We start from the raw sequence: 15,207 nt of genomic DNA, 5'->3' as shown, positions 1-15,207 counted from the left end.
TTAACCCCTGGTATCATTCCTTAGGAGCCATTCACCTCATTTTTCGAGAAAGGATCTTTCATTGATTGACCTGGAGCACAAACATAGGCCTCCCAACCAGAGTCACAGGCACACAGCACCACACCCAGCTTTTTTATGTGGGTTCTGGGCATGGAGTTCATGTCCTCATGCCCACATGATAACCACCTAGCTGGTTTTAAAAGAGGATATTTACCGGGGAAAAAAAAGAAGAAGAAGAGAAAAAAAATCACCATAGTCTCCCTAACTCATAAGAACATGAATGAGATGATCAACCTACTTTTAATCAGTAAAATAAAAGTGTTCTAGATACTGCAGAATATAGCAATTAAAATGCAGAGTTGGACTTCAGCACTCAGATTCGCGCACTCACTGTCTAGGTATCCTCCAGGGTCAGGATCGCAACTGTTTCTTCTCTGCTGGGAGTTAAAGTTGGTCTGTGCAAGTTCCTCCAGCGTTAACCCCACAGCTCCCAGGTCAGCAAACCACGGCTCATAGACCAGACCCAGTTTGCTGTGTCTCTATAAATAAAGGTTTATTAGGCCGGGCGGTGGTGGCGCACGCCTTTAATCCCAGCACTCGGGAGGCAGAGGCAGGCGGATCTCTGAGTTCGAGGCCAGCCTGGTCTACAAGAGCTAGTTCCAGGACAGGCTCTAGAAACTACAGGGAAACCCTGTCTCGAAAAAAAAAAAAAAAAGAAAAAAAAAACAAACAAACAAACAAAGGTTTATTAGAATCTGTGTGTAGATTGTCCATGTTCACACCACAGTGACAAAGTCAGCGGTTGCAAGAGAAAATCTAGAGATTGCAAATTCAAAAGTATCCACTGTGTGGCCCTTTGCTAGGGAACATTTGCTGACCCTACTGTCTTTCACCATCTGATGTTATCGTTCTTTGTTCGGATGCTGACTGGATAGCTGTCAAGAGAAACAGACATCTGCAGAGCTAAGGGCATCAATGGGAGAGACGCCCCACTGTTACCACTTAGAGACAATTCTAGAGTGTGGTTAGGAGCTCAGATGTTTGGCTGTGTCTGCAATCTGTGGTGCATGGTTTTCCTTTAATTCTGAGATGTTGGGGTTGGGCCTGAATGAGAAGATGTTGCTCACAGTCTAGCCTAGTAGACAGGAATCACAGCTGTGGGCAGAATATAAGGAAGTTGAAGAGGAAATAAAAGGGTCCATACTGCCTTTGCAAAGACTGTCCCCTGGGTGTGTGCTGGGTGCGCAGTGTGTAGATGTGGATGCAGTCATGTCGGTGGCTCCCAGGGGTGAAGAGAGAGGAGAATGAAGCCTGACTCGTGGGAAAATCCGACCTGAAAGAAAAGATGCCCCGGCCAAGCTGGTCGTGATGTGTCTATGCGGGACCCATCCTGCTATTGCGTGTTGTTTTCATCTTGAATTTTAAGATCCTTTTTTAAAAATCTAAATGACTTGACACAAATCTAATTTACCCAAATCATTTTAGTCCAGAATTAACCTTTTCATGTTTGGATTGGAAGATTCCATTTTAATTTTGGTGCTCTTTGAAATGCACATGGAAATGGCCACCAACCATAGAACTCTTATGGTTAGAAGACTCCTCCATACTCCACAGCAGTGTGGGAGGTCATCGAGAGAGGAGCTCCCGGACACAGGTGTCAGATATTGACCCTGTACCCTCTGTTATTTAATCCTTGTGGTCCTGAGCTTGCTCTTTTCATCAACAAATTCGAATTCATAAAAATAAATAATAAATAAAATACTCTATGTACTTATTCCAGAATTTAGCAGGCATATACCCCTCCATACATATTGGTCATTTTAATGTGGAGAATGTTTCTGGTTGTCAGGACTTGGGCTGGGTGTTTCAGGTTTGTTGAACTCTTATCCAAATAATTAAATATAAGGGCTCACATAGATTTGCAAAAGAAGCATGATAATTTTATTTTGAGCAGAGAGCTAGTACAGATTAAAGAGCTCTCACTATGAAGATTAACAGCAATGCTCAGGACCCTGATTAATCACTCTTTCTCTGGGGTTCACAAAAAGAAGGAGTTGGTTAATTGTAGTGTGGAGCTGCGGGCTGCGTTTCTGCCGCCCTGGCTCCCGGCCGCCTGGGTCCTGCACGGCTAGCTTTACACACGAAATAACAACACACAAATTGTATTCTTTTAAACACTGCCTGGCCCATTAATTCCAGTCTCTTATTGGCTAATTCTCACATCTCTTGCTTTAACCCATATCTAATAATCTATGTAACACCACGAGTGGTGTCTTACCGGGAAAGATTCAGCATGTCTGACCTGGCGGCTGGCTTCATCGCATCTGTCTCCCTGAGGAGAGGCACGGCAGTCTGACTAACTTAGGAGAGGCGTGGCATCTGACTGAGCCATCTACCTCACTTCCTTCTTCCTGTTCTGTCTACTCCACCCACCTAAGGGCTGGCCAAAGCAATTTCTTTATTAATTAACCAATGAAATCATCAGATAGATAGAAGACACACCTACATCAGTTAATAAGGGTGATTCTCTATTTTGATTGATACATTAGATGATCATTTCCTTACTGTGTATGGCCCTTCCCATGATGCGTCTGTTTTTAATCATATTGCATGGCAAATCATGCACAGGCACAAGATGATAGAAGAGTCTCCCTAAAAGGTTGCTAGAAGACATAGCTTAGCCTTACTGCTCAATGCACCCCAAACGAGTTGAGGCCAGACCAAGCCTTCTGTTCTTCATACTTGGATATATTTGGAATATATTTAAGTAGAAACCATCTAAATTTCAACAGGGGTTGGGAACCTTCTACCAGATTGTCCAGAGATGGGAGTATATGTATCTAGGAACAGGTGGGAGACCGAGGGTCCTGAGGTCACGTGGTGCATTTTATAAGTATCGTATGCAAGGTGGGGGAATTAGGCTGCCAAGCCCATTATTGTGAGAGGCTAGCATACATAAACCAAAATCAAATGGGAATCCCAGCATCCTACATTCTCCTGTGTTTGCCTGCCTCAGACAATGCACAGAAATGCTGTGGGAAACACTTGCTAACGAACCATGGGAAACTATATCACTGCCATCTGTGCGTGCCTACCCTCTGAAGCGGTGAAGTCAAGAACATAAAGGGAAATCCCTCCGTGGTTCTGTCCTGTTGTCATTTCTGTTGCTATGATAAAAATGCCCCAACACGCACCGCTTAGAGAGGAATGGTTTTATCTGGCTCATGGTTCCAGGTTACAGTCCATCAGTCCGGGGAGCCAGGCCAGGACCTCAAGCAGTTGGTCACGACATAGCCACAGTCAAGAGAAGACAGGATATATGACTCCTTGCTTGGTCCTGAGCATCCTTTTTGATCTCTTACATACATAGCCCAGGGTCCAGCCCATGAAATGGCACCACCAACATTCAGAGTGAATCTTCCCACCTTGATTAGCCATCAAAACAGCCCGGCACAGGTGTGTCAACCTGATCTAGAAATTTCCTCACTATGACTCTCTTTACAGGCACTTCTAGGTCATGTCAAGCTGACAGTTAAACAGCATAATACCCTTACATTGAGGTTTTCTGGGAAACAGGTATTGTATTAGCTGGGTGCTGAGAGGAAAGGTACATGGTGGTGTAACGGGAATGTGATCTGAAACAACTTAGCACCAGTACTGGGTTTATCCTCAGATGTTTGCCTGAGTTAACCGCATCTATGTGGGTCCGGCCTACTGAAAATGCTGGAAGACAAACTCTTCTTTGCCCAGTTTTGAAGATGGAATTGTGAAGGGCCCAGAGATCCAGGAACATCACTTGAATTTTGTACAGTTGACACGCTTCCATGATGTATGTGTACCTTCTTATAACATGGTACTGACGTCTGTCTCTCTCCTCCAGATCATGGTTACAGACGAAGAAGTTAGCAACCCATCCTTTCTAGACCTTGTGAGGACTCCCCAGATGAGGAAGTGCACACTCATTCTGATGTTTGCTTGGTAAGTTGACTTGGGCTGACTTTCGGAGCTGGTGGTCAAGTGCACCATTCATCATTTCCTTCTGGTCGCGGGCCCTATTCTCTCTCACTTCGTCTTGCAGGTTCACAAGTGCCGTGGTGTATCAAGGACTCGTCATGCGCCTGGGAATCGTCGGAGGCAACCTCTACATCGACTTCTTCATCTCGGGACTTGTGGAGCTGCCTGCAGCCCTCTTGATCCTTCTGACCATAGAGCGTCTTGGACGACGCCTTCCCTTCGCAGCAAGCAATATAGTGGCTGGGGTGGCGTGCCTGGTCACTGCGTTCTTACCAGAAGGTATCTTCCTTCACGTTTAGTTGCCCTTTCTCAAAGAACTTACCAAAAAATGTAATGATTACATATGGTGCAGCAGGTAGGGGTCACTTGTCTTTATGAGCTGTTCTACTTATTCAAAAGCTTGGGTGATGTCATCCTATTTTCTTTCTGTTTCGTGGATGCAAAGATCGAAGACAGCTTTACGTCAGTACTTCTCTTTGCTGAAATGTCAGGTTTGTTTGTTGATGGGAATGGGATTGCTAGATCTAGGTCGTAATGATGTGATGTTTAACGTATTTCCCATATCTACCATGCTGCAGACACCAAGCTTCACCCCAGGTTAGGGACAGAAAGAAGATGTGGCTCTTGGCATCATATGGCTCACAGCCTATTGAGAGACATACACATTTTCATAATGTCACAACAAGAATATGGTAAATAGAATTGACAAAGCTGGGGGAAAGGAGGGTGAGGGAGAGGAGGGGCTGAGGGAGAAGTGCTGTGTAGACCCAAGGGAGAAGCCAGAGCTCTTTACCAACAACCGTTACTCCCTGCTATTTCCACAAAACATGAAAAGTTGTCATGAGTTCAGGAACTTAGGCATCTTTGTGATTGCTGGAAACTGCATGAGGAAGTCAGAGGAAGGTCAGTCCCCAGCACGACTGTCCCCACAGGACATGGCAGGACCTGGTGCTGCCTATGAGCTCCTGGAGAAGGGACTGAGAGCTGCTCACACCTGTAGCGCTTTGGGATAGGGCAGGAGGGAGAGACGCCAGAGCCTGGCTCGCAGCTGGGGAGTCTGGCTGGGATGGAGGGGGATGGCTCCTTTTAGAGGTGTCATTGAGGTCAATATTCTAGGGCTTGAGGACGCTGGTGGGTGGGGGTCAGGAGGAGGAGGAAGAAAGGATAGAAAAAGACTCTAGATGCTCAGTCTGCAGTCAGATGACCTCTGCCACAGAGCACAAGGAAGCCATTCAACCTCCCCCTTCCCCCCCGGAAGATATGAATTGGAGCACAGGAGGTATTTTGTATTCTGGGTGTGCCATGAAGACTTTACAGGAAGCCGGGTTCTCCACAGTCCCTGTGCTTACGAAGGAAGCCGTCTGTCTCTGAGAATACCAAGGGCCAGGAAAGACACTGCTAATGTGGAAGAGATCAGAGCAGACACGCACAGGAGACTTCGTTAACATTAGACACCCGTTTATAAATTCCCAAAATAGCAGTTAGACCTTACTTGGATAAAAACTACAGAAACGCCAGCCCTCTGAGCACAAAAGGTAAATGACGTGCAATCCCACCCTGCTGCCGTGGCTAATGAAGAGCAGAAACACAGGCTTCTTTCCTTTTCCTCAAGTGCTTCCGACTCCCAGGACCGCAGTAATGAATCTCCACCAGGCAGGTGGCTGGACGGCAGACACCCCTCCCTACGTCCTCCACTCTTGACGCAAGGAGGGTGACCTCTAAAAGCACAGTGCAGGGCGGCTTCTCCCCAAGCCTCTGAGCGAGCAGCGTCTCTAGCTTCTCTATGGTCACCCTCATCTTTCTTTGTTTCCCTCCAATCTCTGCCTCTGTTGTCATGGGACACACTCTCCCTCTTGGCCTCTGTTCCCTAATGTGATCACACTGCAAGCTTCTAAGTAAATATGAATTCAAAGAAACACAAATAGCCCACAACACAGTGTTTCTTAAGAGCTATGGAAGCTGGGGCCGGAGAGATGGCTCAGTGATTAAGAGGACCCGCTGCTCTTCCAGAGGATGCAGGCTCGGTTCCCAGCACCCACATCAGGCAGCTCCCAGACATCTGTGACTCCAGCTGCAAGGTATCTGATGCCCTCTTCTGACCTCCACAGGCAGGCAGACAGACACACACACACAAATAAAAATAGATCTTTTAAGAAAGCACTGCCGAAGCTAAATAATAGCCAGCCGTTGGTGTGTCAGTGTGTATTTAATATTGATTAATTGCTGGCCACTAAACAGAGAAAGGAATAGAAAGGAACGAGAGAAACATAATTGCCTTTCTCAAAGGTACACAATTTTGATTAAAGGGTGAAAATTTAAAAATGTTATAGAATTCTGAGCTTTGAAATTCTCCCTCCCTTCCTCTTTCCCTTTCTCTGCCCCTCCCTCCCTCCCTCTCTCCCTTCCTCTCTCTCCTTCTCTCTCAGTCTATGTGTATTCATGTGTGTGTGTGCATGTGTGTACAAGTGCTCACGCTGGTGTGGGTGTTCCCAGCCATGTGCAGACCAGAGGTCCGCATGGGTGTCCTTGCTCAGCTCCATCTGTTTTGTTTCTTGGGACAGGGTCTCTCACTGGCCTGCAGTTTGCTAAGCAGCCAAGGCTGCCTGGCCAGTGAGCCCAGGGCTCCCTGTCTCCACTTCCCTAGCACCAGGACTTAAGCACTCCCCGTGCCTCACTTGACCTTTTCACGCAACGTCTGGACGTCAAACAACCATCCTCATAAGTGCTTTTAGAGTCATAAGTCTGCGCAATTGATGGGCCAGAAGATGTTCCAAATTCCCAGAACAAATTCCATCTGTGAACAGAAGCCCCTCCGTCCAGCGAGTGCTCCTTCCGATTTTAAGGACTCAGCCTTGACTCCAGGGACCAGGGAGGGACTGTGGAATTAGCATTTGGAAAGTCTTTCTAGCTGTCCTTCCCAGCTGGGCTTGACATCTCCTCAGCCCCTGGCTAAAATGCTGACAAGCCTTTTGGAGAGGTCAACTCTGAAAGTCAGTTCTCTGAAAACCTTACTTTTTATGGTCTGAGAATGAACTTGGGAAAAAGAAATGATCTTCGCCGCTAACTCTTAGATTCGCTGTCTAGAAAGCAGAATCCTGAAGCCTGGAAAGAAAGCACTTTCTGTCGCACACAGCCACCTGTCACCGCCGATTGTTTCTACTCAGTGTGGCAGCAAACCTAGCCATGGGGGCAAGTCCCCCTCCCAGAACGAGGCTTTTACTTTGCTTTCCAAGTGGAATGTGTGTCTGTCTACCCCAATTTACATATCTTTCTTAGGACTTTTCTCTAAACTTTATTTCAGGACTCGGAGCAGATGGTACATCCAGGAGAAAGTGAAAGCTGCATCGTTTAAAATTCTATATCTTTTCTTCAAAAGCCGAGCTTCAGGACTCTAGCTGTCTGAGCAAGACCCTGGCATAGAGGAGGATCATTTCTCTGTGTGCATACATGACTGTGGGAAGTGACTTTAGATGCTGTGGTCATTTTTTCATCTATGGGAGCATGTGTGGGAAGAAAGAGAGGGAGGCAAAAGAAACAGAGACAGGCACACACACACACAGAGAGAGAGAGAGAGAGAGAGAGACAGACAGACAGACAGACAGACAGACAGACAGACAGAGAGAGAGAGACAGAGAGAGACAGAGAGACAGAGACAGAAAGAGATTGTGCATTATTTGTAGCCCAGACTGACCTCAAAATTGCTATATAGCTGAGTATGACCTTAACTGTAGTCAGATTTTCTTTTCTTTTTGGATCTCCAGGCACCAAATAATGACATGGAGACATTATTATTAGTATTATTATTAATTAAAGTTTGGCTTTTAGCTTAGGCTTGTTCCCAACTAGTTCTTATATCTTAATTTCCTGCTTCTATTAATCTGCATTCTGCTCTGTGTGTGTGTGTGTGTGTGTGTGTGTGTGTGTGTGTGTGTGCGTGTTTTACCTGTCCTCCAGTTTGTATGTCCGACCCTCTCTGCGCCTCTCTGGCATCTCTCCCACATGCCTGGATTTATCCTGAGTTTCTCCCTCTGCCCAGAAATCCTGCCTAGCCTCCCCTGCTTGGCTATTGGCCCTCAACTCTTTATTAAACCAATCAGATGACTTATACAGGCAAGGCAAAACAGAACACATCTTTACACAGTTTGTTCAAATATCCCACGTATCCCACGGCACTTAACTTTTAAATCCTCCTGCCTCTACCTCCTGAGTGCTGGGCTTCCAGATGCCACCAAGCCCGGTTTATGTGTGTTAGGGATGGAACCCAGGACTTTGTACATACTGGGCAAACATTCTGCTAGCTGAGTTACATTTCCCCCATCTTTGATACCTTTTTTTTTTTTTTTTGGTTTTTTGAGACAGGGTTTCTCTGTGGCTTTGGAACCTGTCCTGGAACTAGCTCTTGTAGACCAGGCTGGTCTCGAACTCACAGAAATCCGCCTGCCTCTGCCTCCCGAGTGCTGGGATTAAAGGCGTGCGCCACCATCACCCGGCTTCTTTGATACCTTTTTTAAATTTGGTTTTTCTTCACCATCAAAAAAGAAATATGTCTATTAATGAACTGTTTTCAAGTTAATGTAGTATGGTATCTTTGGTACTTCGTTCCCTCCCAACAAAAGCTCTATACTAGTGTACTGCTTGAGAAAAATAGCTGAAAGTCTTTAGGCCAAGGTCTTGTAGGACAGATCACTTCTGCAAAGGATGTCAAACTGATAACACTTCCTGTTCTACTGAATTGACTAGCTACTTATGAATTAACCAAATATTTTTATGATGGTGGTATGTAGAAAGAACATGGATGTGTTTTAAGTTGGTTTCATAGTCTTTAATTTTTTCCCATTGAACAATTTAAGCCTCAGTTATAATCCTCAATAGACATTGAAATTGTTGGTGCGACTCACAACTGCCATCTTGCTATAGTAAGAAGAGTCTCTGCCTGATGCACCTACCCTGGATAGTGGTATCCATGGAAGCAGACAGCCTCCTCTGTGGCTGCCCTTATCACCCCGTCAGCTGCGACCCAGGGCATCTGGGTGAGCTTCCGCTTTCCCTCTCCATTGCATCTCCAGCAGCAACTGCTCACTGACAGACAAGTGTGGAATGCATTTCCTAGTCCCCTTCTGGCTCTCACGAGGATGCGAAGTCTAGATAAGACCCACGTTTACAGCTGCCCTGTGTCTGAGCAGGTGGCAGCCCAGAACATGAGCACAGCTCTGACCTTCCTCACGCCCCGATTTAACTACTGCTGCAGAAACTGCAGGTGTCCCATCTGCAAATGCAGCGAGTGCATGGGATGTCCTTAGCCAGCTTGCAACTAAATCTTAATCCTCTGGAGCTTCCCAGCAATGGTCTAGGCTCTCAAAACCTCGGTCTCTATTTGCCTACCTGACAGCTGTTTGTAGTTTTGGGTTTTTAATTTCTTGAATATTCTCAAGAGTGAGCACACACTGCTGAGCTTAATTTCTTCTTTCATCATCCGTGTTTGTGATGACTTCAACACACACACAGGCACACACACAGACACACACAGACACACACACAGATACACACACAGACACACACACAAAAAAAAACTGGGACTAGGAGGTGGTAGCATACACCTTTAATTCCAGCACTCCAGAGGCAGATCTCTGTGAGTTCGAGGCCAGCCTGATCTACAGAGTGAGTTCCAGGACTGGCTCCAAAGCTACAGAGAAATTCTATCTCAAAAACAAAACAAGAGCAAAAACAAAACAAAAACTATGCCTTGTGTGGTGGTGTATGCTGAGAACGCTAGAATCCAGCACTCAGGAGGACGACACAAGAGAATCGAGAGTTCAAGACCAGCTTGAGCTTGACTTTGTCTCAAGAAATGAGGGTCCTTATCTAATTCAGGGGTGAGCACTTCCCTGCCATGCATAAGATCCTGGGTTCAAGCCTCAGCACAACAGGACAATAATGTCTAATTACACCTTCAGGGAGATGCAATGTTTGCTAAGAGATGAGAGAATGATCTGGTGTGGTGTGAACCTCTGTGCAGAGATACTGGTACCCTGGCTGTGCATCGACCAGCAGATACTGTCTCCATTCTGTCCCATGCTCTCATACCTCGAGGATAGGATGACATACATTGTATAACTCATAAGACGTTACAAGGCCTGTTTAGAATTAAAATGTTGCATTTTGTCTCCCTTAAAACTGAAGAAAGTCTTTCCTGGAGAATATTTGCTGGGTGGCTGGGGGGGGGGGGATCTTCATCCAGTAAAAGCAGCTGGTCCTAAAGCAGTTTATTTTTTAAGGTGAGCCAGTTATGTGTGTGAAACTGGCTCTCTGCAGATAAGTTCTTGGAGGAAGAAACATGGCTGGGGATGAAGGCAATGAATGACACATGCCGTGGGGATAACACGGAACCAAAGTCCCTTTCCCAGGATCCCAGTTCTCAACCTTCTTTCTCACTGGAAACCAGCTTAGCTAAGGAGAGCTGCTTTCTGGGCCTGTGCAGAGTGAAGACGGACATATGACTGTAGCCATGGTTTTTAAGGGGACAAGAGGGACTTCCTTCCAGATCAAGGCCAGTGCTTAGCCTCTCTGGGACGGCACTACCTGGGACGTTATTTTAGCATAGTGATCGCTCCGCAAACAGCTCTTAATTGTATTTCTATGGCCAATTCTGCACTCAGGAAAGCATCTTCCATACACTAAATGTTAGCTATCCAGTTATGATCAATGAAATTTGTCTATAATATAAAGCTTTTGCCATTTGTTCTTAAGTTATCAAGGATTTAGGTTGGAGAGACCAATAGATGCATTTTGTTGTTTTGTAAAACATTGCTGAGATCATTCGAGCCCTAACTCCCCCATTCTACACATTCTATTCCCAGGGATACCATGGCTAAGGACCACAGTTGCTACCCTAGGAAGACTCGGGATAACCATGGCCTTTGAAATTGTTTATTTGGTAAATTCAGAGTTGTACCCTACAACATTAAGGTAATTCTGGCATATATGTTGCCATTTCTTCTAAGAAACTGTAGCCAAATGTTTCCAGGGTTGATGCTCTATTAACTAGGGCTCAGTTCAGCCCCTTAAGACAATGGGCTTTGAGTTGTAGCTTGCGTTCATTACCTGCCACATTTGGTGACTTAGAAATATGTCCTGTGGCAGTAACTGGAGACAGAACTGTAATTTTTGAAAGAGTACTGACTTGGGACAAGAAAGACTACTAGTATGCCTGCTTAGATGGTAAGTTGGGTCGGCTTCCACCAGCAGCACCCAGTATCAAGGCGAAGCCTTTTCTGACATCATTGCATGTCTTGCTTGTTAGTAACTGGCTACGGAAGGAGTGTTCATGGCTCATGCAAGTTGGCTTTCTTGCTGGATACCATATTTCTGCAGGCGTAGCTTGCAGGATACCAAAGTGACCTCTGCGTGTTATGGACTGGCAGGCTATGAAGCTGCTGATGAAGAAACATCTTTTCACCAACACTGGAGATGCTCGGTCACTAGTCTCAGTGCCAGACAGTATAGAATGGGAGTTACTTGTTTAGAGCATGAGGCGGTAGTAGCTTTCAAAGCCGAAATGATAGGAAGTATTGACACAACTTCTGTAATTTAGTATGTCTGGGTATTTCTATTATTCTGAGTTTGTTTTGCAAACTTCCACCTGAAAGTATGTTTTAATCTGCAGGAACTTTGGGGTTTCGCTCTGCTCAGGCTTGTGTGACTTTGGGGGGATCATAGCTCCATTTCTACTCTTCCGACTAGCAGCTGTGTGGCTAGAACTACCTCTGATCATCTTCGGTAAGACTTCTTTCGTGTGGGGGTGGGTCCGAGTGAGTGGAGGGGTGGGGCCATGTGTATGTGAGTGTATGCGAAGGCACATGTGTGCACATGCTTTCAGAAGCCAGAGGTCAACCTCTGGGTTGTTTCTTGGGAGCTAGCCACCTTGTTTAACAAGACAAGGTCTCTCATGGAGCTCACCCATTGGACCAGGCTAGCCAGCCAGTGAGTCTCAGGGATCCATTCACAGAACTGTAATTATAAGTTTATGCTACCATGCTACCATCACGCTACCACCATGCTACCATCATGCTACCATCATGCTACCATCACGCTACCATCATGCTACCATGCTCACCTTTTTACTTTTTTTTCTGCAGCTAGAGCTCAGGTCCTCCTGCCTGCATGGCAGATTTTTACTGACCCATTTCCATGCGAGTCTCAAATCTTCTCACCTATTCATGCATTACAGAACCTGTAATGGCCACTGGGTTTGATGTTGCTGACATCCATTCCATCTTTTGATTATGGTTTCATTTCTGAAGAGTCAATCCTGTTATCATTACATTCAAAATGCTAAATGGCTTCAAGTCACTTTACCTTAACAGGTTGTGATAAAGAGTGTCTGTGTCAGCTTCTGTCATTAGGTTCTGAGTTAAAATCAAACACTGTGAAATTTTCGATGATAGTGGAAGAGGAAAATATCCATTTCCAGGGACCAAGTTTTAGCTTCACTATCTAATGTTAAAAATGGGCCTGAAAGCAAATTGTATTTCCTAAAATATTCAACATCTAAATTTGCTTCGATACTGCTTTTACTTGTACCGTGATCCTCCGTGCCCCTCATGTATCCTGTCTGAGGATACTGTAGACTGGAGACCCCGCTGTCCGTCTTGTTCTGGGGCCTTGTGCAATGAGGTCAGGTTGGCGGCATGAAGCAGCATTGACACTCTGGGGCCAGGCAAAGCCAAAAGACAGCTCTATCCTCAGGAGCCAGTTGTTAAAGCTTCCAGCACATCACCTAGTCTGTGACAACGGAGAAGAAATAGCAGAGAATGCTTTTCCCAGAAGTTTGGCTCTAAAGAACATCAAAGGGAGGTGGTAGCTGGGAGTTGGTATGGGGTCAGTAGCTCATGGAAGAAGAGTGTTGGTGTGTTTGAATGCAAATGACAACAGACTGAAGATTTCTGGGAAGTGGATTAGACACTACAGTGAGGAGTCCCCAAAGGCAGGCTTGACCGAGACTTTGCCCTGAAGAAGAGAGTGGCCCTAGACAGTCATGTGGCCCTAGACTGTAATGCGGTAGGAGAGTCACAGAAAGTAGGTAGAGGGGTCTCCTGTGAACTGACTCTGCCTTCCCAGTGTACAGAAGAGGCCCGGAGTGTCTGCAGCCTGGCAGATGCACTGGAAGCATAGTCACATAACACAAACATGAAGCCTCACAGCCTATGTGGTGGCACCGTAAGACTGCATTGCCTAGCGATGGTATCCGTGGTGGTTGCACAATGAAGTCGCTACGTTTCACAGTGTATGTCCCTACGGTTACATGATATCTGAGTGTCAGTGAACACCAGGAGCACAGGGACCATACGCTGTGCGGAACTGAGGAAGGAGGTCATGGTGAGCAGAGGGGTGTGGCTGCTGGAGCAGGTGAGGTCAGGGAGTGAGCGTAGCCGAGGGAGGGACAGCCTGTGTGTTCCTAGGTGGTCATGTCTCTCCTCATCTGGCAGGCATCCTGGCATCTATCTGTGGAGGCCTCGTGATGCTTTTGCCTGAAACCAAGGGCATCGCCTTGCCCGAGACAGTGGACGACGTGGAAAAGCTTGGCAGGTACTATGTGATTCAACACTCCCTAAATGAAAGCTTCCTAGTAAGCCATGGGGCATTGATTGTCCACAGGGGAAATGACGTTAAGTCTTCATTTCATACCTTAAAACATTCAAAAGATTAAAAAGGTATAATGCAAAAGATCTTAGAGCTATAAAAAGAATGTGGACTATTTTTAAAACGTGGCTGAGAAGCGTTTCCTAGTAAGTTGTTAAAACTCAAAGCGATTTAAAGCAGAGCTGATGAAGAGACCGTGACAAAGCCCAAGTGTGCATCAGTGAGGAGCTATCGGGAAGACGCAGTGCGACGGAATATGAGCCACCCTGAGACGAAAAGCGGCATCTGTCCTGTGGAACAACACCCATGTTCCTCGAGATCCATTACAAAGGGAAATGCAAGTGGTGGGCGTAGCATCATTTCAAAGGAAGTCAATAATACTACACGGGAACATACATGACAGACAAAAGAGAGCTGGAGTACTGATAGATAGGAGTAAGTAGGATAAATGATGATACCTAGAAATTAGATAAAGACAATAGATAAATGATTACTCGATAAATACGTAAGTTAGAAATAAAGATAAGAAAGACAATAGATAGATAGGTAGATAGATGGATGGCTGGAGGATGGATGGATGGATGGATAGATAGACAGACCGACAGACCAACAGACAGATAGAATAGATAGACAATGAGAGAGAGAGAGAGAGAGAGAGAGAGAGAGAGAGAGAGAGAGAGAGAGAGAGAGAGAGAGAGAGAGAGATCAAGCTATCAAGCTTTGGAGGGAATATCTATATTATATTTCTGGTTATATATTGATTCACTTCCAACCACTACGTAAATTCGAGGAGTTGTATCTACAAAAAAATTATGTGTACAATTTTTTACCATTTCTTCTGAAATATTTCACAATACAAAAATAGAAACGTGACTGTATAATAATTTTTAAAAATTGTCCAACAAGAATCTCCCCCCGTGGGAAAGGACATGGGTGGGAAGGGTGTGGGAGAAGGGTCAGCCTCTTTCTGTCTACATAATTCTGCAGTGTTTAATCGGTTTCAATTAGATGACATGGTCTGATGTTATTTGCATACTTAATAAATAATTTAGTCCTATATTGAAGTAAAATATATTAAAGGTAATAACTAATCTTACTGAGACAGAAATTAAGGGTAGACATCTAAATTTTAAAAGCAATCAAATATATGTATTTTTAAAAGACTCAATTTTGTTCCTTTCAAGGCATTTTTCCCTTTGCTCATAGACTAGAAAGAATGTAGAAGTTGATATTTTAAAATACCTATGTGCTCCACAGTTTTGCATTTAATAGTCAAAATAATTTTGTAAGATACAGATGTTTTTTAGCTCTGTTGGGAAATCAGAAAGGCTTTTCACCATGCTAGGAGTGGTGCTGACCCTGTTGGGGGCACCAGGGTGGCTGCGCTGCTGTGGGGGCACCAGGGTGGCTGCACTACACGTGGGGGCACTAGGGTGGCTGCACTGCTGTGGGGCACCAGGGTGGCTGCATGGCTGTGGGGGCACTAGGGAGACTGCACTGTGCGTGGGGCACCAGGGTGGCTGCACTGCTGTGGGGGCACCAGGGTGGCTGCAC

General features: G+C 45.5%; 1 protein-coding gene across 1 annotated transcript in view; it reads left to right on the top strand.

Annotated features, from left to right (window-relative positions):
* The window catches only part of LOC119820708 (solute carrier family 22 member 3-like), a 51,768-nt gene that overhangs the window by 34,509 nt on the left and 2,052 nt on the right, over positions 1-15,207 (top strand). The window contains 5 exon segments of the mRNA XM_042055559.1: positions 3,881-3,978; positions 4,079-4,293; positions 10,872-10,980; positions 11,678-11,790; positions 13,500-13,599. Coding sequence (XP_041911493.1) covers positions 3,881-3,978; positions 4,079-4,293; positions 10,872-10,980; positions 11,678-11,790; positions 13,500-13,599 — 635 coding nt within the window.

The sequence above is a fragment of the Arvicola amphibius genome, chromosome 8 (assembly GCF_903992535.2).
Source record: "Arvicola amphibius chromosome 8, mArvAmp1.2, whole genome shotgun sequence".
NCBI lineage: Eukaryota > Metazoa > Chordata > Mammalia > Rodentia > Cricetidae > Arvicola > Arvicola amphibius.
This window is presented reverse-complemented; position numbering and strand designations above follow the sequence as displayed.